At 38.9% G+C, this 27,141-nt stretch overlaps 1 protein-coding gene across 2 annotated transcripts in view; it reads left to right on the forward strand.

Moving 5' to 3' along the window:
* The window catches only part of CDIN1 (CDAN1 interacting nuclease 1), a 223,145-nt gene that overhangs the window by 179,418 nt on the left and 16,586 nt on the right, over positions 1–27,141 (forward strand). The window contains exon 11 of one of the 2 annotated variants that reach the window (XM_081049981.1): positions 18,582–18,971. The exons of the other annotated variant lie outside the window; for it this stretch is intronic. Within the exon in view, the coding sequence (XP_080906107.1) occupies positions 18,582–18,615 (34 nt within the window). The 3' untranslated portion in view covers positions 18,616–18,971. Of the gene's footprint in view, positions 1–18,581; positions 18,972–27,141 lie in introns of those variants that run through there. 2 annotated transcript variants of the gene reach the window in all.

Consider the following 27,141-nt stretch of genomic DNA (forward strand, 5'->3'; position numbering starts at 1 on the left):
TGACATTTATTACCTCACGAGGTAGTTTATCAGTCAGGTTTCTCTAGAGAAAACCAATAGGATACATGTATACATATATTAAGAGATTTATTTGAAGGAACTAACTCACATGATTGTGGGAACTGGCAACTCTGAAACCGATTGGGCAGGATGGTAGGCTGCAAACTCAGGCAAGAGTTGATAGTGCAGTCTTGAGTCCAAACTCTGTAGCGCAGGCCAGCTGCCTAGAAACATAGGATTTCTATGTTACAGTCCAGAGGCAGAATTCCTTCTTTTCCAGGAAACCCGTTTTTGCTTTAAAGGCCTTCAACTAATTAGAGGGGTCCCACCTACATTATAGAGAGTAATCTGCTTTACTGAAAGCAAACTGGTTATAGATGTTAACCACATCTACAAAATACCTTCACAGCAACCCTGCATTAGTGTTTGATTAAATAACTGGCACCATAGCCTAGCCAGGTTGATGTATAAAATTTAATCAGTGCTGACAGATACTATTATTGACATTTTACTAAGGATGGAACATGAGGTTAGAACAGGTAGGTTAATGAAGTATCTTCTCATGGTCTCACTGTTATTGCATGAAGGGGAGGGGGCAAGCAGGTCTGACTTAGGAACCCAGCTCTCGCCCAAAATGAGACGATGCCTCCCAAGAACACAGAGAGCCTTCGGGAATGTGTTCTTCAATATGAGGTCTGAGAAACTGTGGGGTAAATAAGTTACAGTCTGCTGATTTTCCAGTGTTAACAAAACACCATCCAAACCTGTGGAGAAAATTTTATAAGAGTTTATTAGAGCTTATTTGAGCCAAACAGAGGCAATGCCTGGAAAGCAAGATCTCAACAGACTGAGAAAAATGCTTCCCAGAATGAGTTTGTAGTTTATTTTTTTAGCATTTAGAATTAAGGAGAGCAGTAAGGAAGATTCATTCCATGGGAAAAAGCAAGACACGGATTGGATTACAGGATAGTTAACAAGATTTTGTGCTCTCTTGAGGGTGGTTACCCTTCTAAGGGGGTCTCAAAAAGAGACATTTCAAAGTTATCTTAACCTAGATAAGAGGAACAATAGACAGGGCTTGCTTCAGGAAATGATAAACCTTTTACTACAGATATTACATGCCTGGGATGTGACTACCAACTATGATCTGCCCAGTTAGGAATTTATGATCAGATCGCCCTGTAAGGTTACTTTCAGTCAGGACTTGTTTGATTTATTATAGATCCCCTTTTTCATCCACACCACAGTACCCACTAGCAATTTTTAAAAGTACATTTTGTCCTAGTAGGTCATTTTAAGATGCACATACAGGATAAAATGAACTACATCAGAAGAGGGCACATTTTCTTTTCTGAATCCATCTCTTTTTCCTTGATCTTCTCTCCCATCAAACATCTTCTCCCCACTCAGCTTGCTTTATTTTCCTTTCCTATTACTCTCGTCTTTCCCTCTTTATATCTTTCTTGTTTAATTATTTCCTCCTGAAAAATGAAATAAAAGGAGAAAATAGGGAATTTAATAGGTGGACCTTAAGCTGCTTCTGATATCTGTAGTAGCAATTTTGTCTTGATCAGATAAAGAAAGGAAAAAGGGAGGGTGGAAGGGAGGGAGGGAGAGAGGGAAAAATAAGAGAGAGGGAGAATGAGAAGGAGGGTTGGGGGCAAAGAAGAGGGGAGGAGAAAGAAAGAAGAAATTCAATCTTGACTCCCTGCAAAGGGAACCTCTTTCTGATTATTTTTGATAGTTCTGTATTTAAGTATTTGGCCTATAGGCCAAAGAATGTTCTAGTCACTGAAGCAGTGGTTTGCAAACTGCTGCACATTAGAATCACCTGGTAGCTATAAAAATGTTGCGGCTTAGACCATGTAAATCAGCATCTCTGGAGTGGAACCCCCGAGCCCGTGCTGGCTAAAACTCTCCAGGGGATTCCAATGAGCTGCCCAGCTTGAGAAGCAGCGTTAGAAACTACTGCTAGATGACTAACCTCTGGTGATCAGAAGTCACAATAGGAGTTGCTTCTGGGAGGACATGGGTGTGAAAAGAACTGAAAAGGAAACCTGGGTAATCTATATCTTGGCGGTGGTTACTTGAGATTTTTCCATTTTATATTCCTTGTTGTATGTATTCAATACCCTAACCGAAAAAGAATAATAATAATCCATGCATGCATGCATATATACATACACTCATTGATATCTGGTCCCAATCTCAGAGATTGAGATTTATGTGGCCTAGCGTGTGGCCTGGCCATGGATTTGTAAACCTTCCCAGCTGATTCCATTGTCTAGCAGGATGGAGAGCCACTGCTCTAGGGAGAAGCCGACCAGCTCTTGTGAGAAACTCAACTGACCAGAGAAGTACGTTGTTTCCAGGACAAAATTGGAGATGCTCTTTGGCTCTTCTTTTCCTAGATTCTAAATTTGCAGTTACCTTATTGGCAACTCATTATATATTTTCAAGTAGAATATATGGTCCTTTATCTGCAATTCCAGAATCCCAAAAGGTTCTCAAAATTGTAATTTTTTTTAGTAAAATGGCACCAAAACGTCTTTGGCATTAACACTTGACTTGAATTCATATAAGGCTATTAAAAGACTTTACTTATTTTACTTGGTATAAAGTCATATGTTTTGCTTCAAAAATATCAGTGTGTTTGATTACAGAGTACTGCTCTGTTCCCCACTCTGGGTATGACATAATATAGGATGTTTATAAATTTCTAAATCTGATCATTTTGATTCTTAAAGCCATCTGGCTCAAGAGTTTCAGGTGAAGGACTGTGGACCTATAGTTTCTTTACATGATTAAATTCCAGTGTTGCTTCCCTGATGACCTACCCTGATCTAGGGCAATAGCCTAGCCCCAGGGGTGTCCAGGGGTGTCCAGTTTCCAGTCACCTCTTGATTTGAATTATGCTGACAGGTGATGACATTTATCTCAGCAGGAACCAACTCAGTCTTGCCCACCCTTGTATCCCTGTGCCCAGCACTGAGCTTGGCATGGTGAGATCGTGATAAATGTGTGCTGACGGAATACTGTAGTCTATTGCGTGTTGATTTCTCTAGTTTCACTCTCAGAGCATGACTTTTTCCAATCTTCTCCCTAAATCCTGGGAGCACCATGCTCTGATGACATCTGTTTAATTATATCTCCAAATTCCAAAAGGATGTGTTCCAAGAGGAAGTCAATTACTCGAAGACATTGTTTTAAAGAGTGCATTGATTTCTAAGGTAGGAAAAAGAAGCCTAAATAACCCAAAATTTAGTATGTACTATTGCAAAGAAACTAATGGTATTAACAGTATAGTAGTAATGATAATAGTTTGTTCTCTCCTGCCCTCTTCTGCGTTATAATTACATGCATATTTCATCTGCTAGTGTTCAGGCAGACTTAGAATCAAGAAGCTCTTCACTCTTTATGCTGTTTTTCAGAGTTCAGACAAAAAAATAAAAAAAAAACACCCACAGAAAATCCCAGATGTGTGTTTGGTGTTTGATAAGTGTCCTTTCAGCGTCTCTGACACAAATAGCCATTGGGACCTAGTGAGCTGGGCTTAGGCAGACTGAGAACTGAGATTTTTCTTCACCCCCATCAATGGCACTTGACTCCAAGAGATTATCAGGATCTAGGGCTATTGGTTCCATGCTGAATGAGACACCACTTATTGTCTAAACCAGTGCTGTCCAAAAGAACATTCTGCAGTAATGGAAGTGGTTTATGTCTGTACTGCCCAATACAGTAACCACCAGCCACATATGGCTATTGAACCTAGATGTGGCTAGCATACCTGAGAAAATGAATTTTTAATTGTAGTTAATTTTAGTTCATTTTGATTTTGATTTGAGTATTATATGTAGCTAGCAGCTACCATATTGGATTGCACAGCTCTAGATCTGGGGTACAGGTGCTTCTCATTCTGACATAAATGGCTGGCACATTCGAAGGTTCCCCAGAGATCACTAGACTCAACCTTAAAATATGGGATGAAGTAATTCCATAAAAAAGAACAAATAAAGCAAAACAAAAGCCACAGCATGGAAATGTTAGAGAATCTGGCACATCAGAGAACTGCACCTGATTCTTTATAGCTGGATATTAGTGTTTGGCTGGTTGAGAAGGTGGTAGGAAATGAATTTTCTGAAAGCAAGATCCTAAACAATCTCATAAATGCCAGGACAAAAAGTTTGGACTTTACCCTCTAAAGTTGTATCTGTCAAAGGGTATGATGAATGATCTGGTATCAAAATCCCATCAGCGATGAAGCCTTTTGGCGTGTCTGGCCAGGGAGAAACTCCTTCAGGGTGTGGAAGGTGCTCACACAATCCCAGCTGCTGTTCTAAGGTTGTTTAAGAATTCTCACAAGTGGTCATCTGTGCCATTTGGCTCTGTCTCCAAGTCTGGCACCTCCAAGAGCCGCTTCCTGAACACCAGAGGCACAGTTTGGCATGGGATTTCCTCCTGAGGTTGAACTGGAAGGAGATTTCTTAACTGCTCTCTGTACATGGCTACTGTGCAGTACTGGTTGTTGGAGAGGGGGCCTCTTGGGGACCCCGGTGCAGGGGCACGTCCCCCCAGCTCCAGGTACCTGCCAGCAGCTGACTGACAGAAGTGTGTGTGGGGTGGAGAGGGGTGCAGGGAGGGAATGTCACAGTCACAGACCCCAACATCACTGGAGACATGGGATTTAAATTTAAGTAGAGTTACCAGTTCTCCTCAAACACTTTCCAAGGTTTTATGAATCGGGAATCCATCTGATTAAAATAAAACCTATACCTTCTGTTTTTTTCTTTCCCCCAATTAATAAGTTGAGCTATATGGAGAGGAAGTTTTGCACCATGGGTTTTTCCTTTGCTAAAATTTTGAAAGTAATTCAAAACGTTGATTTTCATGGACCCCAAACATTCTAATATAAATTGAACCAAGAATTGCACTTCTCACTTAGCAAAAAATAAAGTCTTACTTTCAAGAGTAAAACGACGTCTTTGCAAAGATTGTCACAATCCATATTTTTTTATTAAAAAAGAAGATTCTAAGATACTATTGGGAGGTTTTTTTCCCCCCTATTTCCTCTGAATCTCTGATACCTGCTTTGACTTGAAATTTGTTGATAAAATAGTTACAAGTTTAAATCTTACAAGAGCAGTGTGATTCGTGAACTTCCTCAGGTGTGTGGTAACTCAGACCATCTTACACTCCTAGTATTGATTTCTAAGAGAAACAAAGTGAGAACCAAAAAGAAAATAAATCTGCCTCATTATTAAATTTGTGCTCCTGACACCTGCAGTTGTTACTACTGTAACAACTGGGGGTTAAACTGTCAGTTTGACAACTTGTAAAGCTCTTTATCATAGAAAGCAAGAAAAATCAATGCCGAATTACCTCAGGAATATTATTGATGACCTAAATGTCATTTTCTGTTTTTATTACTTTTCATTGTATTTAGCTTGTAATTCAAACCGCTTTCTAATTAATTTGGTTTGGCTCCGTTGGAAAGAAAAAAAGCTAACTATCTAATAGGTGACACATGTCGCAGAGAAACCTTACAACATCCCCGTTTCCCCAAGATCAATCAACCATGAAACAACTTAACCAAACTTTTGTTTTTCTAGGAAATTCTTAAGAAATACAATAAAATTAAATTTGTCTAGTCCAAAGAAAAGGGGAAAAACATGAATGAGCAAAAGTGACCCGAAAGCCCAGATTTATCTAGCTCTAATCTCTCTCCTAGTTGTTAAAATATCCCGAAGCACTCAATCACGTTGCCTTTTAATTTTAGAGCCATGTGTTATATTAGCCAAGTGCACATGTTCCTGATTTGAACTGCGAGTTCCCCGGCTGTTAACCAGAACTCTCGGCTGGCACGGACAAGGTCTCCAGCAGGTCAAAGGCCTAGAGCCTACATCTTGGTTAGATCTTACCCGCCTGGAAACCAGAAGCCTGGGTCAGGGTAGCAGTGCCTACGCCACCCCTGATTAGATTAGGCCTACATTTATCAACTACACAGAGGGTACACTTAACCTTTCAACTCAAGAATTTCAAGGTATCTTTCTTTTCAAACGAAAAGGTGGATGTTATTCTGATAAAGCCTTGGTCCAATAGCGATGAAGCGGAACATGCAGCTTTTTCTGATTTCATCTACTACCAGGTTGGAACAGCGAAAACATGTAAGATGTACCCTAGGAAGCATTTTTATGTTTTCCAAATTTATAAATATAAGATTTTGACATTTTTAGAAGACTGCTTTATCATTTTACATCACTTTCATTTTGGGGGGAGTTTAATATTTTCACTTGGTTTCTACGTAGATGTATTTATGTATTTATGTGTTTATTCATTTAGATTTAGAAGGTTAGAGCTATTCTGTCAATTAATAATAGATAGATCTTCATCATGGAAATCGTATGTGGAAGCATATACTACTTTTAGAAATTTGATTTTTTTTAATTCCCCTAAGTATCTGGTTTAAATATTACTTCAACACGTTATTTCCTTTCTTCAAAATGCACTGTTCAATTCTCCACAAAGTTCCCATTAAACTTATAACAAGACAGATTGAATAATGCAGTTTTAGAATATGTTTTTCCAGTTCTGTTGATTCACTTTCTCCTGAGGAGACTTTGATGCCTTTGACTACTGGGCGTCTTACCTCACAGATTTGGGGTCTGCCAGGGGCAGCCATGGCCCCAAGGTTCTCTGTTGAATAGATTCCTGGGCCAAAAGGAGTGGTGATGGTGCCCAGGCATAGGGAAAGGTCTGAATCCACTAGAAGGCCCCCAGACCTCATTGTTCATTCCTTTATTCGCTAGATCCTCATTGAGTGTCTCCTTTTTTCTAGGCCTAGGGGCTTGGGTGAGGGTGGAGTGTCAAGGTTCCTTCCCTCTTGGAACTAATTTTCTAACTTCTTTTGCATCAGAGTCTTTGCCCTACGCTGGTACAAGGTCATATATAACTACATGCTGTAGCCTTAAAATAAAATTATTTTTCATGTTAAAAGGCTTGCTTTTCCTGTCACCACATTGTTTCTGCAGTATGCTTGTTCTGTAAGTAAATTCATTTCATGTGACCTATATAGAATCCCAGCGTAGAATGCAGGTTCAAAGAGGGCAAAGGCAGCAATGAGCTTCAGGAGGAATAATTCTTTCCTTGAATAAAAGAAAGACAAAATGAGTTCATCTTAATTATATTAAAAGTGGTTGCCAATGACCCCACCATAGTGATCTCTTCTTGTCCTCGCGTGTGTAACATCTAAATCTTTGAGCCATTTTGAACCTTTTCTAAAACATGAGATTACTTTGCCAATTCACTTTCTTTTGGAAATAATTTTTTAAATTTCCTATTACATCTATAAACTTAGAATTTCAAAACTGCCGTGTGAATTGCTGTTTCTATCTATCTCAATACCTTAATGCCAAAGTTCTAATCTTAAGATTATATCATTTTAAAGGTTATTCTGAATTTGATATTTACCAGAAAAATAAATACCTATCAGCAAGGATCATCATTATCTTGATTGTTGTTAATAGACACATTTTTTTTATGGTACTTAATTTACTGAGTATGTACTTGGTAACATTCACTCTGCCCTAAGTGTGAACAGAATACAAATATTTTCGCCGTCATGCACAAAGTTAGTGACAGGGAAAGAAGAAATATATGTGTTTAAATTATTTTTATAATTTTCTCAGTTTCAAAAAAAGAAACACATCCCTGCTGAACTCATTTCCACATTTCCGTTTAACTTATGTTAGACACCCCTTTTTGAGCTACACATTGTTGATTTTCAGATCAATCTGAAAATAATGGTTCATTCCCCTGGTTCTTTAGAAACCTAATTTTATCTTTAAGGGTTGCCAGCTTCTAACCATCAAGACCACAGACTGTCAACCATTCAGGCAGCTAATCAACATTCAGTAACCATTTATTGAGCACCTACTGTGCACCTGGCCCTGTTCTAGACATGGGGTCTAAGTCTTAAGATGTTTAAAGTTGGTTGGGTAAGTATGGCCAATGAGCCAGTGAATTGTACTGAGGAGTTAGCATTGGAATTGGAGGCTTCTGAATAATTTATTCTAGACCTTCACTTGTTTGATTTTAGAATGGTTTAGCCCCTGGTGGAGAGAATACACCATTCAGTATGCTGAGGAACGTAATCCTGAATACCAAATACTAAGTCACCACAGGCTTGGCTTGGACTGATTATAAGATCTCTGTCACCCTTACAGATAATACATTTGTTGGATTGTTGGCTTTGTCACAATCAGCTTTCCTCTGCCTCTCCCCCAGTGCTGTTAGGAAGTTCTGAAGCTGTTGACCCCACAGATATCTTGGATTGGATGGGGGGGGGGTCACAGGAAGTCAGGAGAGGATGAGAGAGCCATGGGGACAACCTGGGAAGTAGTGCAAGGAAGTGGAGAGGGGTGGAGGCTCTGTGCCCCTCACAGTGTTTTATTGAGTCCGAAATCCTTTTCATGGTTGCTTGTCTTTTTACCCCCCTCCCCCCCCACCAACTTTTCCTTCTTTTTCAACAGTAGTATTTTAATAAGGCCTCTTTTCACATTCAAATCCTCCACGGTTGCTGTCGTTTTATTCCTCTCCTGTACTTATCCCACAGAAACAATATCTATGAGACTTGATTGTGAAATGTTTCTTAGAATTAATCAATAACACCTTGAGGTTTTCCAGCTTAATTTGTATATCTTGGACTATAGTACACATCGCTCTAGCATGCAATTTTGTAGTCGTTTGGATGTTGGCAGGTTTTAAGGGTGAGAGGGGAGGAAGTTATATTTTTAGCTACAGTGATTCACTTTGTAAATGGTGGACGCTGTAGTCGGCCCTCCAGTTGATTTACTGCATATGGAATCATCTCACTTTAAGTACACTCTACAATTTCAGTGGTTTACAAAACCAATAAAAATATAAAATGCTGAAATAAATATTTAAGATTCCTTTTCTGCATTGCACTAAAGATATGATGAAAATAAATGTTAAAAGAAAGTATTTGCACTTGAGGAATTCAGGTAAAAGTCATGAAGCTATAATTAAAAACAGAGTTGTAGAGACCAAGTAAAATTTGAGGGAGATAATTAAATTTTACTATTCGTCTTATTTTTATCTTATATTCATTTAAACAGAGCCAATCTTGATGGACTATAAAATACACCATATGTTGTCGTTTTAAAATAAAGTTCTGTATTTAAATTTGGCATGTCTACCATGTGGCTGTATGCTACCACTCACTACATCAGAATCCTTCTCAACACAGGGCTTCAAAGAAAGCACTATTAATCAGAGTTCCCCAAACAGATGAACATACTTGGTGATTTTTAGATGCATCTCCAGCCTTTCTCCTCCTTCAGTGATACTCTGCTGTAGCTGGGACAGTTGCTTTTTCTCTTACACCCATGTCAGACCCCTATATCAAAGGCCATCTCACAACCCGCCTAAGTCCAATTATTTTCTTCGGTGTTCAAACGTCGCTCTGTACAGAAAGCCTTTTCTTGAGACTGCAGCCCACAGGAAGATCTTGGTGGTTCCCTAACCTGGCTGCACATCAGAATTACCGGAGGCATTTGTTTAAAATATAGATCCCAGAACCTCATCCAGACCTACTAAGTCAGACTCTGGGTCTGAGAGCTAGGAAGATGCATTTTATCAGACTCCCCAGCTGACACTGATACAAGTTCGTGGTATTCACCATTGATGTTTTGGGAACCACTAGTGTAATGCAAAGAACCAGTAATTCTGGAGTTTGTGGGGCCTAAGTTCAAATCTGAGCACCTTTATTTACCAGCTGCCCAGGTTACCAGACTTCTCTGGGACTCAGGTCCAGCAGACTGCAAAATTATAGTCATTTCCCCAAAGAATTTTGGGGGAAAGGATGCTATATAGGTTTAAGAAACCACTCAACCAAGTTGGTACATCAGATAGTGTGAATTGAATCTTCTGAAAGTGGTCCTGTGAAAGAGAGACTGCTTTCCTGAGTGGTATATGGTAGCCAATCTCATTTTACGTGGTGAGTATCAGCAATGTTCCCTTCTCTCCCCTCTTTTAAAGTGCAAACAAGTGTTCTGTCTTTGATCCAGAACTCTCAGTCATTTGTGCCTCGTACGGTATGATTCCAAATGGAGAGCAAATTTCCATTTCCTGTATATTTAAGCACCCGGTCACGTGGTGGGTCAAGAAATGGGAGCACTGTGCCAATTTGGGGCCTGAGACTACTTAGATAAATTTAAGTAGATTTCAGTGTCATTTAAAGGGGATATTCTTTTTCTTCATTCAGGAGAAGAGAATCACTGAAGTAGAAGGGACCTCTAAAACTATCTCATTCAGCCCTCGTGTTGAGTCTCAGTAACTTCATGCCAACAAATGCTTGAATCGGAAAATCTCATTAGTTCACCAAGATGAGTTGAGTAAAACCTACCCGAAGTGAGACATACATAAATCAAAATGTAAAACATTTTATAAATTGTTTTAAACTGTTGGTTTAACCAGTGGTTATAATCACTTATAGTGTAATTATATTAACTAGTATAGTTCGAATCCTATTACAGATGGATTCCTGTACAAGCTGCCATATTTAGACACACACCTCATCCCCACCTTCTCTCTACAGCTTTTGAAAAAGAATCCTCCCCACTAATAAGTTTATTTGATTATCAGCAGTGAATAACTTTCAAGACTTAGATAAATTAAACAGTTATCATTAACCACATTTGCTAAAACAAAAAGTAAAATGTATTAGGTGCTTATTAAGCACTTTTTATAAGATGGATCCTTGGACCAGTGCTTTCATATACATTAATTCTATAGATATATTTGATTAATCCTTATAGCCATCCTGAGAGTAGATGCTGTTATTTCTCTTTTACTCATAAGAGAATTGAGGCCTGCTCAAGGTCAGAGAACGAGTAAGTGAGCTAGGAATCCAGTGTAGGTCTTACTCCACGGATGCTTAACAGCAGGTAATGACATTAAACCATGATTTAGGTTGAGGTTCTTAAAATTTTGAATTAATTATTAATTAAAGCTATGAACTTTCTCCCTGTATAACTTTGCACATATGCAAAATTTTACATATATTTTCAGAAGATTTAGATTCCCTGAACCCCATATGCTACCCTATGAATACAAACCTCTAGATTTAGCTTGACAGCAGAGATTGTTAAATAATTACAAGGTAAATACACTATTTCATGTCTTCCACTTATTGATATGTAGCATTTTAGATGGGAATAGGAAGAAATAGTCTGGTCAATTTGGTCCATGTACTCCTTTAGATTTAAGGATACGTTACAACTGGAAGTTCACATTGCTCGTTTTGAGTGGCAGAGACACCATTTCTTTTAGACTTTTTTTTTTGTTTTTTGTTTAGAAATCACATTCTAAGACTTACTTTTGCATATAGAAATAAAAATAGTAATAGAATTTTTTAAAATACCAGGGCCAATAAGGACCTTAGATATCATCTAATACGACTGTCTCATTTACAGATGAGGAAAAAGAGCCCAGGATGACTCTGAGACTTACTCAAGGTCACACAGCCAGTTAGAGTCAGTGTCAGGATTAAAGTCGAGGACTTCAGATTCTTATTCCAGAGCTTTTCTTCCTACACTGAATAAACCGTTAGTTCATGGGATGCACTTCCAAACAAACAATAGGTGATCATTTTGCGTTCATTCCTTTCCAAGCTACTGAAGCATATTCTTGCTTGATTGAAAATAAAACAGTGATAAAAGGTTCAGCACATTCATCTCAACCCTCTAAATATTTAGATAGAAACTGGAGTATACATTCAACAATATAGCACAGAGACCAGGAGCCCTGAAGCCACAGAAATTGGGAATAGTGGCCTGTTAGACAGAATTATAGATTATGAGATGCTTAGTAGTCTTTACTTAGATTGGTTACTCCGTACATCTTCATTCATCCACGAGCGTTTTCTTGGTCACCAAACTTTGTCAGTCCCTGAGCTTGGCCCTAGGAACACAGAGTCATATAAGATCCAGTCTCCATCCTCACAAAGATCTCAGGCCTTGGAGGGATTGGCCGACAAAAAGAGGCTGTGGCCCTACAGTATTTTACATAGTGAGGGAGGCAGCACACTCAATGCCATTCATGTTCCAGTGTCTTGGTGTCATTCCTCCTCAGAAGAATGGCTTCTTATTTCCTCAAAAGGTTTTCTCCTTAGAGGAAAATATTTTAAGATTGTGTTAGCAGTGTATTGGCCAGCAGGCATAGTTTTTCCTGCAACAGAGATCCCTCTCCCAGAAGTAGTCATGGATCAGAATCACACTAATTAAGAAGTAGGAGCTCGTTTTCTTTCACAAGGCCAATAATTACCAACCCTGGCTTTTCAAGGGTGTCTCCGGTTATCTTAAGGGACATTGAAAAATTGCCCAAGTAAAAGTAATTCTCATCCCCCATAATTTGTAAACCAAATATGTATAATGAAAAGCACTACTGTAAAGTCAGTGGTATGGCAAAAACAAACTACAAGGAGAAGGGACTTGGTCCCAAAAGTGGGGTGGTGGGGTTTTCCCTTAGGTCAGCAACAATGTGACAATGTAGCAGCCGTTTACATCTTACCAAAAAATGGGCTATATATTAAAAAAAAAGGACTATATTTTAATATCTCTAGTCAATCATCACTCTCTAAATTAAGTAATAATTCAACACTTTTGTTCTTGCTTTAAATTGATTTGGTACTAAGCTGCGAAATGGTAGTAGCATTTTCAGATTTAGAATTTTTATGGTATTTTAAGTTGCAAACAACTCTTTTAAGCCAGGAGAGAGAAAAAGACAGAACGTACCAGCAAGCACATTTATGTGTGTGTTGATATAAACTAATATATACAGGAGATGTTCATCTGGGACTTCGCAATGCATTATGATGCAAATTGCATTTTTAAACCGGCCCAACTATTGATGGCTATATTGAATGGAATAATTTATTACAGAAGTATTCTAGTCAGATGACATTTCATCATCAAATAACAGTAAACACAATAGCCATTTCCCATAAGACTGTTCTCTTGAGCCAAGGGCTTAGAAATGAAAATAAAACTTGCCTTGTTCCAAACATAGCATTGTACTAAACAGTTGTTTATTACACTAGAGAAGAAAAGAGGTCTGCCAGCCAGACATAGTGGACCGGAAAAACAAGCTATTGTGTCAGATCATCCCTAGAAATCTCCATTTTTCCCTCCTTTCCTAATAATGTTTGACAAGTGGAGATGAATTTTTAAAATCCAAGTCTCTTTTATGCCACTCATTGGGATAATACTATAAAATCTCTCCTCGGGTACTCAGAGTATTACAACATCACTGACCTGTCAGCAGCTGCACACAGTTTTTTCTTTTGAAGACTGTGTAAAGCTATGGTTAAATTCTAATTTTCTAAAATAGATTTAAGTATGGGGAGAACAAAAATTAGGTGCGCTTTCCTTGCTAGAAATCTGACCACAAATTGTACATTGTACTTACAAAGATGATTAAGGGGGTCCAGCCACACACCAGCAGTTGAGCACATTAATTGGAGCATGCAGATTTGTGTAAAAACATATGTTGGGATTGGGGGAGACTTTTTTTTTTTTTGATGCTGTTTAAAAGTTTTTTGCAAGTTCCTGTGAGTAATTTGCACATTATCTAATTCCCCCATTTGAGTCTAAGATTCAACTCAGATATGCCAGGAGTCCACTATTTAAGTACTTTTGTCAAAATGGGAATACCTGATTGATACCTTTCTCCCAATTAGTTGGCGCCAACCTTTTTCACTTAGTCAACCCCAATCTGTTCATTATTTTAAAGTTGTTGCATGATGAAACCAGAGCCACTTGTTTAAACAAGGTGTGGTCTTAGGAGCCATACAACGCTGGAGCCTCTGAGCCCTGATACAGGTAACTATATAGTAAGCACTTGGGAAATGTAAGCTGGAGTTTGCTAAAAACTGTGGATTGCAAATAACCCTCAGTAACTCTCACAATGTTATAATAAAAATGTGGTAAAGAATGCAAAGTGCCTGGCAGGCTGCCTGGCACTTAGCAGGGTTGGGGGTGGGGTTCAGTCACTGGTGGCCAGGTAGGGGTTGTGGCAGGGATGGGCCAGGGAAAGAAGACCATTCATAACTGGTGGACAGTTTGGACCTCTGGGCAGTTAAGTCCGTTATTTCAGGGGCAAAAATCAGCATCTAGCAAGTAATACTTGCTGAAAGCAGTTGTGAAGAGCTTTCCATTTCAGTTTTTTGCCATGTACCACGCAGCAATCACTGGTCTTTATGTCCTTGTTTACTGAAGAATCTGTCTGCTCGAAATATTCCTGCTGGCCTGGTATTGGCTTTGCAGCAGTAGTGAATAATCTTTCATTCTGTGGATAAAATCTCTTAATCTTTCGTGAAGACTTTTTGTTATTGGAATTTCGTGGGATCTCATCTTAAATAATGCTTAAAGGTTGAGTTATATAATCTCACCTCTTTCCCTTTGATTCTATTTGGTAAGTAAATTAGCCCTTTCTTTCTCAGTTTCTTCATGTGCTTGATCTCGCTCCTCCCCTCTGCTGTTTTTCCCTTCAGTCCCATAAACATAATTGTTGCACGGTGGGGGCTCTCGTAGAAGTAGGATGGAGTTCCTGTAGGTACCATTCTCAAAACAATCTGCCTGCTGATTTCATGGTACTGCATGTGTGTCATTTTTCCCCACCCAAGTGAAACTATCAAGTACTGTTAACTTAAGTGGTACCTTGTTTTGGTGATGAGAAGATGGGTCATCTTTCTGAATGATCTGTGAGGTTGATTCCAAATGTCAGGGGGCTGCCCTGTAAGGTTTAGTTTCCTTGCACAAATTCACCAGAAATCATCTTTATGATTCTTACTTTTGTATATTTCTGAGAATGGAGTGAATGGTTAACATTTACACGGAGGAAGTTCCAGGCTGTTGAATCAGCTAGGGAAAATATCCCTAAGTCAATCACAGAACAGCTAAGGGTGCTCTCAGATACTTAGGTTCCCATCACAGTAAAATTGTGAATGTAGTAACTGGCCAAAAGAGGCAGTGAGCACTGATGACCACTAATTGCAATAATATCTTTGATATTCTTCTGGGTCCTGCTGTTAACTGAAGAAAAGAGCTGGGTAGGCCACACACTTGGATCTGCCAGGCCTCGGTTGTTCATCTGGAAAAAATGTCAGGTGATTGTTGACATTCTGGGACCACATGACTAACCCAGCAAGTTGGGTAGCCATGACGATGAGGGGGTAACTTGGCCAAGGATACCTGTGCGGCAGGTGCAAAGGCCTATATACAAGTGTATACCAGATACAAGTGACACTGATACACACATTCACGTATATACTTTAGTTCAAAGAAGAGCCACTGATCAGAGCCTACGCTGGAGATTGGACTTGGGGCTTTGCTACACATTGCAGCTTGAAAACTTGCTCTCCAGTGACTCATGGAGAAGCTGTTCACATTACCTTGTGCAGATAACTAATTAGAAGTTAAGCATCTCTCAGGAGCTCAAATACTTTTTACAGAAAAAATTGGTGGATGTACTATAGTTCTTGAATCCAAGATTTATTGTAACTGAGAAAGTGTTTGTCCAAAGTTTAATTCAACCCTCTATTTGTTAAGTCTTGTTATTGTGACACACTCTATATCATATTCACAGCTAAATCCACACTGCTCACAATGGTTACTCACACACCTGTGAAAGACCTTTCAGAATGTTGGCCAATATTTTAATAATTCTGCCTAAAACCTCATTAAACTGAGATCAATGAGTAACACTAAACATGGAGACATGTAACCCTTTTTTACACAATAAAAAGCTCATTAATCTTGACTTCTCATGACTAGCAGAGTTCAACACTGACAGTGTCCATAAAATAAGAGAAAACTAAACTAAGTAAGCATACATGTCCTTAATATAAAATTGATTCCACTTTTAATTAGATTTCAAACCAACAAAGCGTAAAATACATATTTTTAAGACACTTTCTATTCCTTTAGATAAAAATCTAAATTCTCAATCCTGTGAATTTACAATATGGTTGCCATCATCAATGACTTGTACAAATTGGACTTTGTTCTTTATCTCCTCCTAACTCTGCTTGTTAAGGGTGCTACTTTACTACTGAAAAAAACTGAAATATTTCTGAAATTGTGCTAGATGTATAGATTTCAATGTTGTAGTCATTTGTCCACTATGTGTATAATGTATTCCTGCTCCAATGGGCCCATCGTCTCATTGTAACAGCCTCTCCTTTTTATTCTGTCAATCTTCTAATCTTTTTATCCTGTATCCTTCTGATTGGGTCTATGGACATAACTCCCAAAATGTCAACTGTCTTATTATATATGTGACCCTATTAGACTCCAGTGTATAAACCACCGATATATCAGGTGCTGCCCAGCCTCCATGTCACTTGCTCTCATTCTCCTCCTGCTGTCTCTCTCTCTAGCTGTGTTCTTTTCTTCACCACCAAATGTCTTCCAAGAGTCACCTGCACTTGGAGTTCCTGTTCCCCACGCCTCTGCAGTCTCTGCCTAACTGCTGTTCCAGCACCTCCTCGTCAGACCCAGCAGAGATATCTTGGTCCTTCTCTTGTCTGACCACTCTCCTCTCTTTGACACTGTTAATCCTACTCCTGGACTGTGTGGTCCTCCTCTTTCCTGATTCTTCCTCTACCCCGTTGATGCCTCTCAGGCTGCGCCATCCTGTTGGTGCTCCTTCCTCCACCTGCCTCTGACATTCTCAACCCACGTTTCCATGCTCAGACCCCTTCTCTCTTTATTCCCCTAACCAAATCTCGTCCACTCTCCTGACGTCAACATAATTTCCAAATGTGTAGCATCAACTTAGATCTTTTGCCTGAGTACCGGATTCCGTGCCTATTGCAATGATTTTCAGACTGACTCCTAGGGAAGTGCCAGATACAGATACCTTTATCTTATCCTTGCTCTTGTCTTTACCTTCCAGCCTTCTCCATTGCATTCTCTTCCTCACCCTTCAAAAACAAACAGAAATTTCACCTCTTTAGTGAAATTTCTCCCTTTAGTGAAATTTCTCCCACTGTCACTCCTCCACATACACCTCCATCAATACCATGGAACTGAGGTAGCTTTTCAAAAGTTGCAGTGCAGTAATTAGTAGCTTTGGTTTCACCTTGAACCCACAGTTGCATTTGCATTAGCAAGGATCCTCTACTATTAAGAATGATGCAAAGACATAAGGACCACATCTTTGTTGTTCCAAGGCAGTTGTTTCTTTTTTTTTTTTTTTAACCTTCGTTACCCCTTTACCCTTTAACCTCTTTAAAATCTATACTCACTAGTGTGTAATTTAAAAAGGTATTCGGTCTTTTGTTATTTGAATATACTGGTTTTCGTTGTATTTAGAACTGTTTTATGATTACAGTGAATATACTTAACTCCCCCAAGTCTATTAGGTTAACTAATTTTAAATCAGTTGATATGTTCTTGTAATAGCCCTATTGTGATCATATACATATTTATACCTTTTATTAATTCTGAGACAATTAAATTTTAATTATACTATGGATATAGTCAGTTCTGTTACTTAAGGACTGATTTCTGTTTGTTTAAAAATTTTTACAGGTCCTTTGTTTTAATTACATTCCCACGGTATGACCATATGAATCATAGCAAAAGGCCAAAGTCAGGTAGCCTGTATGACGTATGTAATATTTCTCTAAATAAATTAGGAGGGCTACTCTAGTCATACTTTTGAATAGGAATTATGCATCACACACTTGTAAAATTGGAGTAAGGCCAATATGCTTTTACTTAACCTGAAAAGATAAAATGTTGCCCTACATTTAAAAAGAAATATAATGATGATTATATTTTTAAAAAAACAGATAAGTAGTCTGAACTAAGGCATTTTTTTTTAATTCTTAAAACTCTAATTAATATATCCTGACAGACAAAAATTAATGTTACCTTTGGATGTTTTAGGATGCCTGACAAAAATCCTATTTTTATAGAATTTAAAGCTTTGTCTGTGGATACAAAGTGAGAAATAGCTTGTCAGAGGTGATGGCATCAAAATGTAAAATATCTCAATTAGTTTCAAAACAAGATTATTACTTAAATGCATCTTAATAATGATTAGCAATCACATCAAATTTGTGGTATGTAAATACTCTCTGAATAGCAATAATGAATCTTTTGATCGTCCTATATGAGGTAAGATGCAAAATATAAGGACTCTTTTTTTTTATTGTAACTCAACTGGAAGAATAATAAATGTAATAGGGACTGTCGGGTAAAATAGTTCCACAGAACTTTCCAGGTTCCTCTATTATTTCAGTGTCTTGCCTGTAACGTCTCTGGGGACTCACTTAGCTTTCCTAAATAATTCTTCTTCCTAAATAACATATCAGCATTTTCTAGAAAGCATAAAACACTGTACAAATGTAAATTGGTGCTATTTTCTCATGTGTGGAAAAAAAAAAGGACAGTGCCTTTACAGCTTAGTAGTTTGGTCCTTTAATCCTTTAGCCTTATCTAGATTAGTAAAATAAAAATCTTTCTTCTTTTTCCCATGTTTCCTAAAATATAAAGAAAGAAGGCCCTGCTGACGTATCCTCTGGACTGATTATCCCCAGTGCCTCAAGCAAGTCCTTGCATAATTTCTGTCGTTTAACTTTGGATCATTTATACACAGTTGCCTAAAGAAACTGACCCCCCCACACCACTTGAGGGGTTCCAAACATTTAAATAAAGATGAATCGAATTATGCTAAGCACTTTGAAAATGGAAGATAGGCATTGAGAAAACATGTACCCTCAATCTTTTGTGACCTTGTTTCTCATGTTTGTAAGTGCTGAATCTAAGCAAAATGAAGATGCAAAATGACAACTTTTGTTGTTATGATATTATAAAAGATTTTATTGTTGCTGAATAAATGTCCTTAATCTTAAAAAATAAATGAGATTAAATAAGAGAACAAGCACCCTTAGGTTTCCGTCTCTCAATTAAATTAAGACAAAGTTTGAATATCAACTATGAGTCTAAAAGGCTTCCTCTTAAAATGATGCCCCACACGTAATATCCTTCTTCCTCACGAAAGTTATTATTTTCATCTTCTTCCAAAATGTCTCATCTTGTACCGGAGAACGTGAGCACAGCATCTAACCATCTGAATGCATTATAGTTAAGAGTCTTCAAAATCTGCACGGGAACTGTTAGTCCTACCCAGGACAGATACAGTCTAGAACCAGTGTGTAATCTTGGGTGAGATAAAAGAACTCTTCCCAAATGGCAACCAATGCTATTTCTGTAAAACCAATGCTTGGTCCCAAAATAACCTTAAAGGGCATTATAAATATGTCAGAAGCTCTTGATGATTGATCTCTGTTGGATATATCACGGAAATAGACGGAAGGCACAAGGGTTGCTTCCCTGTGGAAATCGTGGTGGTAAATTGCCATATGTGTCCCCATTAGGGACCTCGCTGATTTGATTGTGGATGTAACAACTTTACAGACTGGACTTTTGGTCTTTTGAGATCTTTAGTATCTTTCCATGAAGTCTAAATAACATAGTCCCTTGCTCTCCCGCCTCAAGCACAGATTTTGGCAGGGGATCAGAACTGTTGCCAGCAGTCTTTCCCAGTCCTAAATTAAATACATCTTTCCCAGAGTTGTTGCCATTCAGAAGTATGGTGAGAAGTGGATTTGTATTACCCTAAAAGGTAAGTGAGGAGTGCCAGTGTTGTAAGATTCCATGCCACAAACGTTGAGAGAACAAATCAAAACTGAAAGGGAAAAGTCCCAGGCCCGTTTCCTGTAAAAATATTCCAGCTAACCTCCTGTGAGAAAAAAAATATTAGTGTGAAAAGCAGTAACCAACTTGCCTCTGACCGTTTATCAGTCAACACCTATGGATCTCCTGCTTGGAGAGATATAGGAAAGCTCATCAAGTACACAAAGGCAAGTGATTGAGTAAAGCAAATAATAGCACTGTTCTTCAGACTATTCAGCCCATCCTGTGGACGCTATTAGGTTCAGGATCCTGACTAGATCTAAGCAAAATAGCTGTGTAAACCTCCTCTGTGTAACGCTTCTACCTGTGTTTCATTTATTCAGCAAACGTTTATTAAAAGTCTACCATAACATATACACAATGGAATACTATTCGGCGTTAAGGAAAGATGATATAGGAGCATTTGTGACAACATGGATGGATCTTGAGAGTATAATGCTAAGTGAAATAAGTCAGACAGAAAAAGCAGAGAACCCTATGATTTCACTGATATGTGGTATATAAACCAAAAACGAGACAAACAAATGAGAAACAAAAACTCATAGACACAGACAATAGTTTAGTGTTTACCAGAGGGTAAAGGGGTGGGCGGTGGGTGATGAGGGTAAGTGGGATCAAATATATGGTGATGGAAGGAGAACTGACTCTGGGTGGTGAACACACAATGGGATTTATAGACAATGTAATACAGAATTGTACACCTGAAATCTATGTAAATTTACTAACAATTGTCACCCCAATAAAATTAATTAAAAAAAAAAAAAAGTCTACCATACACCACTAAAAGCCAGGTCATGATAACATAGACAAGATATTGCTTTTGTGGAGCATACTGTCCGTGAAAGAGGTAAACATTAAACAAATAAATACGTAATTGTACCATCTTTTCAATGTATAGTTTGGCAAAGAGGGGTTCATTTTGTCGTTTTGCTTCTGAATTCTTTACGATCGTAAATCCCATACATCAAAATAAATCCCATCCATTTGCATAGGTTTCATAATAGTATATATCTGCAGAATCATAAACAGCACACTAAAAAATAAATAGTAAATGCAGTGATTATTTATGCAAGGCATCGGACCTAATATTAGGAACTTTTGTTATGTAATATCTAGTTTGAATGAGAGTTTGGACTCAACCAGTTGCCATAACTAGTTGTTCACATTTTTCTTCCCTTTTCCTTCAACATATGTTTCTTTTAATAATGATAATGGATCTATTTTTGCAGTGGCCCTCTTAATAATGGTGTGGGATGGGGTTTTCTCTCTCTTGGACATTAAATTTTACTAGTCTGACAAGGATTAACTACATCAACAACTGCACAAAAAGTAAGGTCTTTTTGCAAGCATGAGGCACTCGCAGATTACTTCAAATATCATCTTGCATTGGCCTTAGCTTGGCCTGTTAGTTCAAACCCTAAAAATAAACATATATTAATCAGCTATTGGCAACATGGGTGGACCAGCTCTCTGACTGCAGGGACCTCAGTCTAACCTCATTCAATAGCTTGTCTTATGTCACCCAGGATGAGGCAGTTTACAGCCAGGAATTCCTCTAAAAGAAGACAGTCACAAGCTTAACTAAATGTTTAAAATAACCCCTGTAACTCCTCTCCACACTGACAGATTGCTTTCAGCTCAGTGGAATCAAACCACAGCACCAGCCCCAGTGGCTTTCGTGGGGCCAATTTAGAGCCACAGAGTTTGTAAAGTAAAACCTCAGGTTCAGTGTAGCTCTCCCTTGTCTTGCTTTCAATCAAAAAACAATCAGAAGGGAACGCACTCCTGGAAGTCCTTATCTTCATAAAATTTAGCTAATGACTCCTGTTAAGTTAAATAAGGTTACTGTGTAACTCACTGAGGAAACTGTTAGCCGGTCACCTCAGTGCCCGCAGACTTCTCAAAGAATACAAATTGGAGGAACCCCGCGGAGCTGAGCTGTGACTGTTTATCTACACATACTTTGTCCCAACAACTCCGGAAAGTTGAGCCCTCAGTATCATTTTTTCAGGTTTTTTTGAATGGCAGTCTTTTTTCTGTAAGGAGTGGAAATGGTGGGAGGAGGATTTGTTTTATTGTATACTTTTCTTTAATGTATTTATCCCCAAATAAATGCACTGTAGTAGATACTTTGGCCCTGCATAAAGTAAATATTTAGCTGGCAGATTCCACACAGAAACATGGCCCGGGGTATTTCGGTTTCAAGAAAGAGGATCACTGGGGGTGAAAGGTAGATCTGCACTGTCTGGGGGATTCGCAGGAATGAACTCTCTCTTCAGCATCCCCTGGGCCTTTAAAGCGCCTGAGTCGGCTAGTCTGCCCTCTGGTCCTTAGAAGCCCCACTCCCACCCCACTTTTCCAGCTGGGTCTTCTGCCATGCCCACGATGTTTCTTTATTCTGACCTTTTCTGCATCACCCCCAAAGCCCCCGAGCTGCTTCTCATTGTGCTGTCTGCACAGGCATCTCCCTCTGCCTGCAATATCTTCCCTCTTACCCACTCAGTGAACCTTGACTTCAGGGCTCGCTCCAAAGGTCACCTCTGCCCAGGGCTTCCCTGACCTTCCCTAGGCTAGGATGGGGCCTTCTGCACACTTCCCTTACAAATTTTGTCTCCTCCTCATACACCACCTTCTAACGTGCTTGTCTGCCTTACTACAGAAGCCCCTGGAAAAACAGGGACTGTGTTTATTCTATCTCTGCATCCCCAGAGTACGGCATTCTTTTCAGGAAGGCAGGAGGTATCGTTCTCCCTGTTCTACGGTTAGGAAAAATGGGGAGTTGGCTTTACACGTGACAGGAGCACTGCACAGGAAGACGGTGGAGCTTTCAGTTGTTCCCTGTAATCTTAAACAAGTCATTTCATCTCTGAGGGTCTCAGTTTCCCCATTTGTCAAGTCAAAATAATAAGGGTTGTTTTTTTTTGAGGGTCAGCTATATTGCAGTATAATTTGTGAAATCATTTTTTTAAGAGCTCTGAAGCACTCTGCTGAAGAACAGAACCAGAGTTTACTAAAAATGTGTCCTGTCCTTTGAAACCAGCCCTTCAGTTTTTCATACTCATACGTGATCCTTCAATTATTACTTAAAAAAAAGTTTTTCTGTCCTCAGTCTCATATTTCTTTGGTGCAGTTGTCTAAGAAAGCATCTTTGTTAGCCGCAAGAAAACAAAGGGTTTGGCCACCTTTAGAAATTGGTGCTGCCTGCTGGGCTTTCTAAAGACCCATTATGCGATTCCCCCCCTCCATGTCCCAAAAGTTTTCTGTGTTCCTTTCATCAGGGTAATCTCTAACAGCAACCATCATTTGTCTTCCAAGTCAGAAGTTGCCTCTATCTTCTTTCCAGAGTCTTTAAATATTACTTTAAAATGCTCAAGGTTATTCCTTTTATGTTCTCTCTTTTTTAATATTAAAATTATTCATTAAACTTAGCGCAACTTTTCTTTTTCTTTTTTTGTTTTTTAAGGAAGGCATAGCTCACAGTGGCCCATGCAGGGATCGAACCGGCAACGTTGGTATCATTAGCACCACGCTCTAATTCACTGAGCTAACAGGCCACCCACTGGCACTACTTTTCAAAATGCTCTTGGTCTAACAGGAAACATGTTTGGGGTGGTACAACGAGATCTCAAGACATTGCCCTGAAATTTGTGTGTGCAGCCCTTCTTTGTCACGTGACCTGGGACCTCAATGTGGGGACAGACGCAGAATAGCAATGTCATGTCAGTAAGAACAGGAACCTATATTTAAATAAATTTTAAATCACTGACATCACCAGGGTTTTATGTCCAGGCTCTTGAAGTAAAGTTTCTCCTGGTCCCATGAAACTCATCACTTTTTCTTTTTAAAGGCAGGAATGACTGTGAAATGACCTTTCCTGCTTTCTTTCTCAAAGAAGCACCTCGTCTAGTTATAAATGTAGGCAGTGTTTTGCCTATGGTTTACTCCCATGTCCTACCCCTCAGTTCTTCATATTTTCTCCCTGGTTTAGTAAAGTACTGCCTTGCTTAGTACTTGACTGATCCAGTTTTCATTTTTTCCAGTGAGTTTGTTTCCAGACCCCTGGACATAGATCTACCCATTTCTGCGTTGGGGAGGGGTTAAGGAGGATTAGGGAGGTTTCCCATTAGATTCCATATTGGTCAGATTTTTTGTAATGAGGCAGCAATGGATATATACAAATTAATCTCATTTATTCTCAAATCCACCTTGAAATCCCAGATACAAGTGCTATTTTAAATGGAAGGAATATTAAATATGGTGTTTTCCAGCTTCCACATTTTATAGAAGAGGAAGGATTGTCCAGTGTGGAAGAGTCCTTTAGTAAATAAAGCATTTGTATTGAAACTAGACCTACAGGAAACTTATCTTGAGATTAGGATTCTATGGGGTTTGGGAGTGATGTTTTAAGGCTTTGAAAAAGTATTGGGGGGAGTCCAAAGCATATAAAAGTAGTATGACATAGCTATGCGGAGAAGCTCTGCAGAAGCACTTGGGTTGGCATCTTGGCTACTTTCAAGATTTTTCTCCTTGCGAGAGTAAGCTATTTCCCCTTCCACATCTCTATTTTCTCATTTGTAAAATGGCACCAGTAATACTTCCTACCTGATCGATTCACTGCATGTGTTAAATGAAATAATGTACATGAAGGGCTTAGCGTTGGGCACCTGTTAAGCATTGGTGTTAATCTCTTCATTGTCATCACTATGATCAGTTCAGCACAGCTTTATAATAGTCTTCTCAACATTAAAGTTTAAGTACTAATATTAGCTATTCAAAGGGCTCTGGTTTTCAATGAAATAATGCATGTAAAGCACTTAGAAGGATAGCTGGCACATAATGATTATTTAGGAAGTACTAGCTGCTGTTATGGTTATGGTTATGGCTCTTGTCATCAGTATGATTATCAGTGGTGTGATTTTACTCAGAGAAACAATAATCAAATAGTCTGTACCTTCCTTCCACCAGTTCCAAAGATTGGGACTATACCGAGAAAATAAATCTGGAGGCAACTCAGTCAAGTCTTCTTTGACTCTAGTATGAAATGGGTGAATGGCAGGGCATTGCACTTATTAGAATGCCTTCTTCTAGTTGTAGTTAGAAGGGGATCAAAGAGCAGAATTGCTCACAAAGCTTAGAACTGAAGAATGACTCAGAATCTGGAGAACGACAGAGAAGATATTTTCCACCACATGGACCCTCGGCACACCCCAAATCTAGCCCAGGATGTCCTGCTGGCCCTGTCTGGCATTACGGTCTGTTTCCAAGTGACCGCCAGTAGAACACCACTCCCTCACATCTGTCCGCGCGTGGCAGTCAGGCCCTTCTGCACACCTCACTGCCCTGTTGGTAACTGCACCCTGGAGTTGACCCAGTGTGCCTTCTCAGTCCCTCAGCAGAGTTTCCCTTAGCACTTGGGGACTTCCCTGACTCAGGGCTTCATTGCACAGACCCCGCGTTAACTAAGTAATGCCTTTAAAAGTAAAATCAGGTGGGATCCTTTAAAAGTAAAATCAGGTAGGATCCTTTAAAAGTAAAATCAGGTAGGATCCTAAATTTAAGGTTTTGTAACTATACCGTTGACCTTCAAAGTTCAATTTAACAGTAAAATGAGAATACTTACATTCTTCTTTACCTGAGCTCGATTTTCTATTTCTATTTTGCTCTTTGATTATACATGCCTCTTTGGGGAAAAGGCAGGGTATAAATAAATGAAAAGCTGTACATCAACTTTTAGAAGCCATCCTATTCTTGGGACCCCCTAATCCTCTTTTCTTAAAGAAGCACTATTGAAAATGTCGTGAATGTCATTTTGTGAAGTCTATATGCTATTGAGCAGTGAAGCAGTGAGGAACACGGGCTCCTGCTGAACCTGGAAATGATACAGGCACCTCAGAGATGGTATTTGTGGTTCAAAGAGTACAAATCCATGTGTCATACACAAATACAGTTCACTTTAATAGTTTGATATCTCTTCCCTCATCTTAAACACCTTAAGGTATTTGGAAAGGGAGGAAGAAATAAAACAGATGAACCTGCTGAGATATGGCCAGGAACAGTAGTACTTCATTTTGATTGATGTTTTTACAACCTTATCTCCTAGATAAAAGCTACTGTAAACAAAAGCCTACCTAAATTGATTGTATTTTAAGGAAGTGAGAGCCACCTGTGTGCAGCTATTGGCTCCCAACTGCTTAGTTTTTTTTCTTAGCAGTCAATCCCTACCCACCTCACAGCCACCACCTCAACCACCAGTAGTCGCCCTTCCAGGGAATAGTTCCTGTATTTTCTACCAGGTAATAAACCAGAGCATCATCTCCCCTGTAACAACCTGGGAAACGTAGATTCCAAATGCAAAACCTGGGAATAGCTTTTCAGAGCATGCGACTTGGACATATTTTTAAGGCTCGTTTTATCACTTTTAAAAATGATTTTCCTTCCTTCTATGGTTGAGAGTTGTCAGCAAAATATTTTTTTCCAAATGTTTGGAAACACTCACAGCTGCTCCTGAGGCAGGGATTCTCTCTATAGAGATACTCATTCACGCATTCATACATCTGCTCAGCCAGTATTAATTGGCTGACTATTATGTGCCACTGAAATACAGGCTGCCTTCATGGAGCTTACATTCTAGATGTGTAAGACCAGATTATCCTTTTTTTTTTTTTCTAAGAACTATCGTCTTTTTTTGTTGTTTATCTATTGCCCAACCATTTTTTTACAATGACCTCGATGGTTCCTAATTTACCCCCCTTTCCAGCATTTGCCTTCATGGATCTGTAAAATTGGGAGGTTTGCTTTTAAGGACGGGATTGGTTAACCAAAGAGATTTTCCTTATCATGAAATATTTATTGTGAGTAAGAGAAAATTTTAACTACCCATTTAGAGCAAGTTGGGATCTGACATACCTGAAGCATTGTGTCACATTTGGTTAATGATAGATTTATAGGACAAGCATGTATCAGCCTTAATCCTTTAGTTATTTGACTTTGCCAAGGATGAAAATTCCGATAATTTTTTATTTTAAGCAGACTTTTATATATCCAGAACCCATAAATCTCTTTGTGCCTTGAGATAAATGTCTCACTGAACTCTGGGTTACCCTGTGCTCTTTAGAGAACTGAGCCAAGGGAAAAGAGACCCCACCCCACACACACACCTAGTAATAAAAGAGTATGTAAAAAAAAATATTTGTGGTAAGCAATATTTATATGATAAAACCTTTTCTGTTTTTGCAAAGCATTTCTAATTTCTAGCATGCCCAAAGTTGGAAATGAAAAGTTCAGAAATAATGTCAAAATTGATCACAGTGAGTCTATGGTAGACTAACTGGTGAACGCCGGAATGAACTATCGCACG

Source organism: Rhinolophus hipposideros (assembly GCF_964194185.1).
Source record: "Rhinolophus hipposideros genome assembly, chromosome: 5".
Classification (NCBI taxonomy): domain Eukaryota; kingdom Metazoa; phylum Chordata; class Mammalia; order Chiroptera; family Rhinolophidae; genus Rhinolophus; species Rhinolophus hipposideros.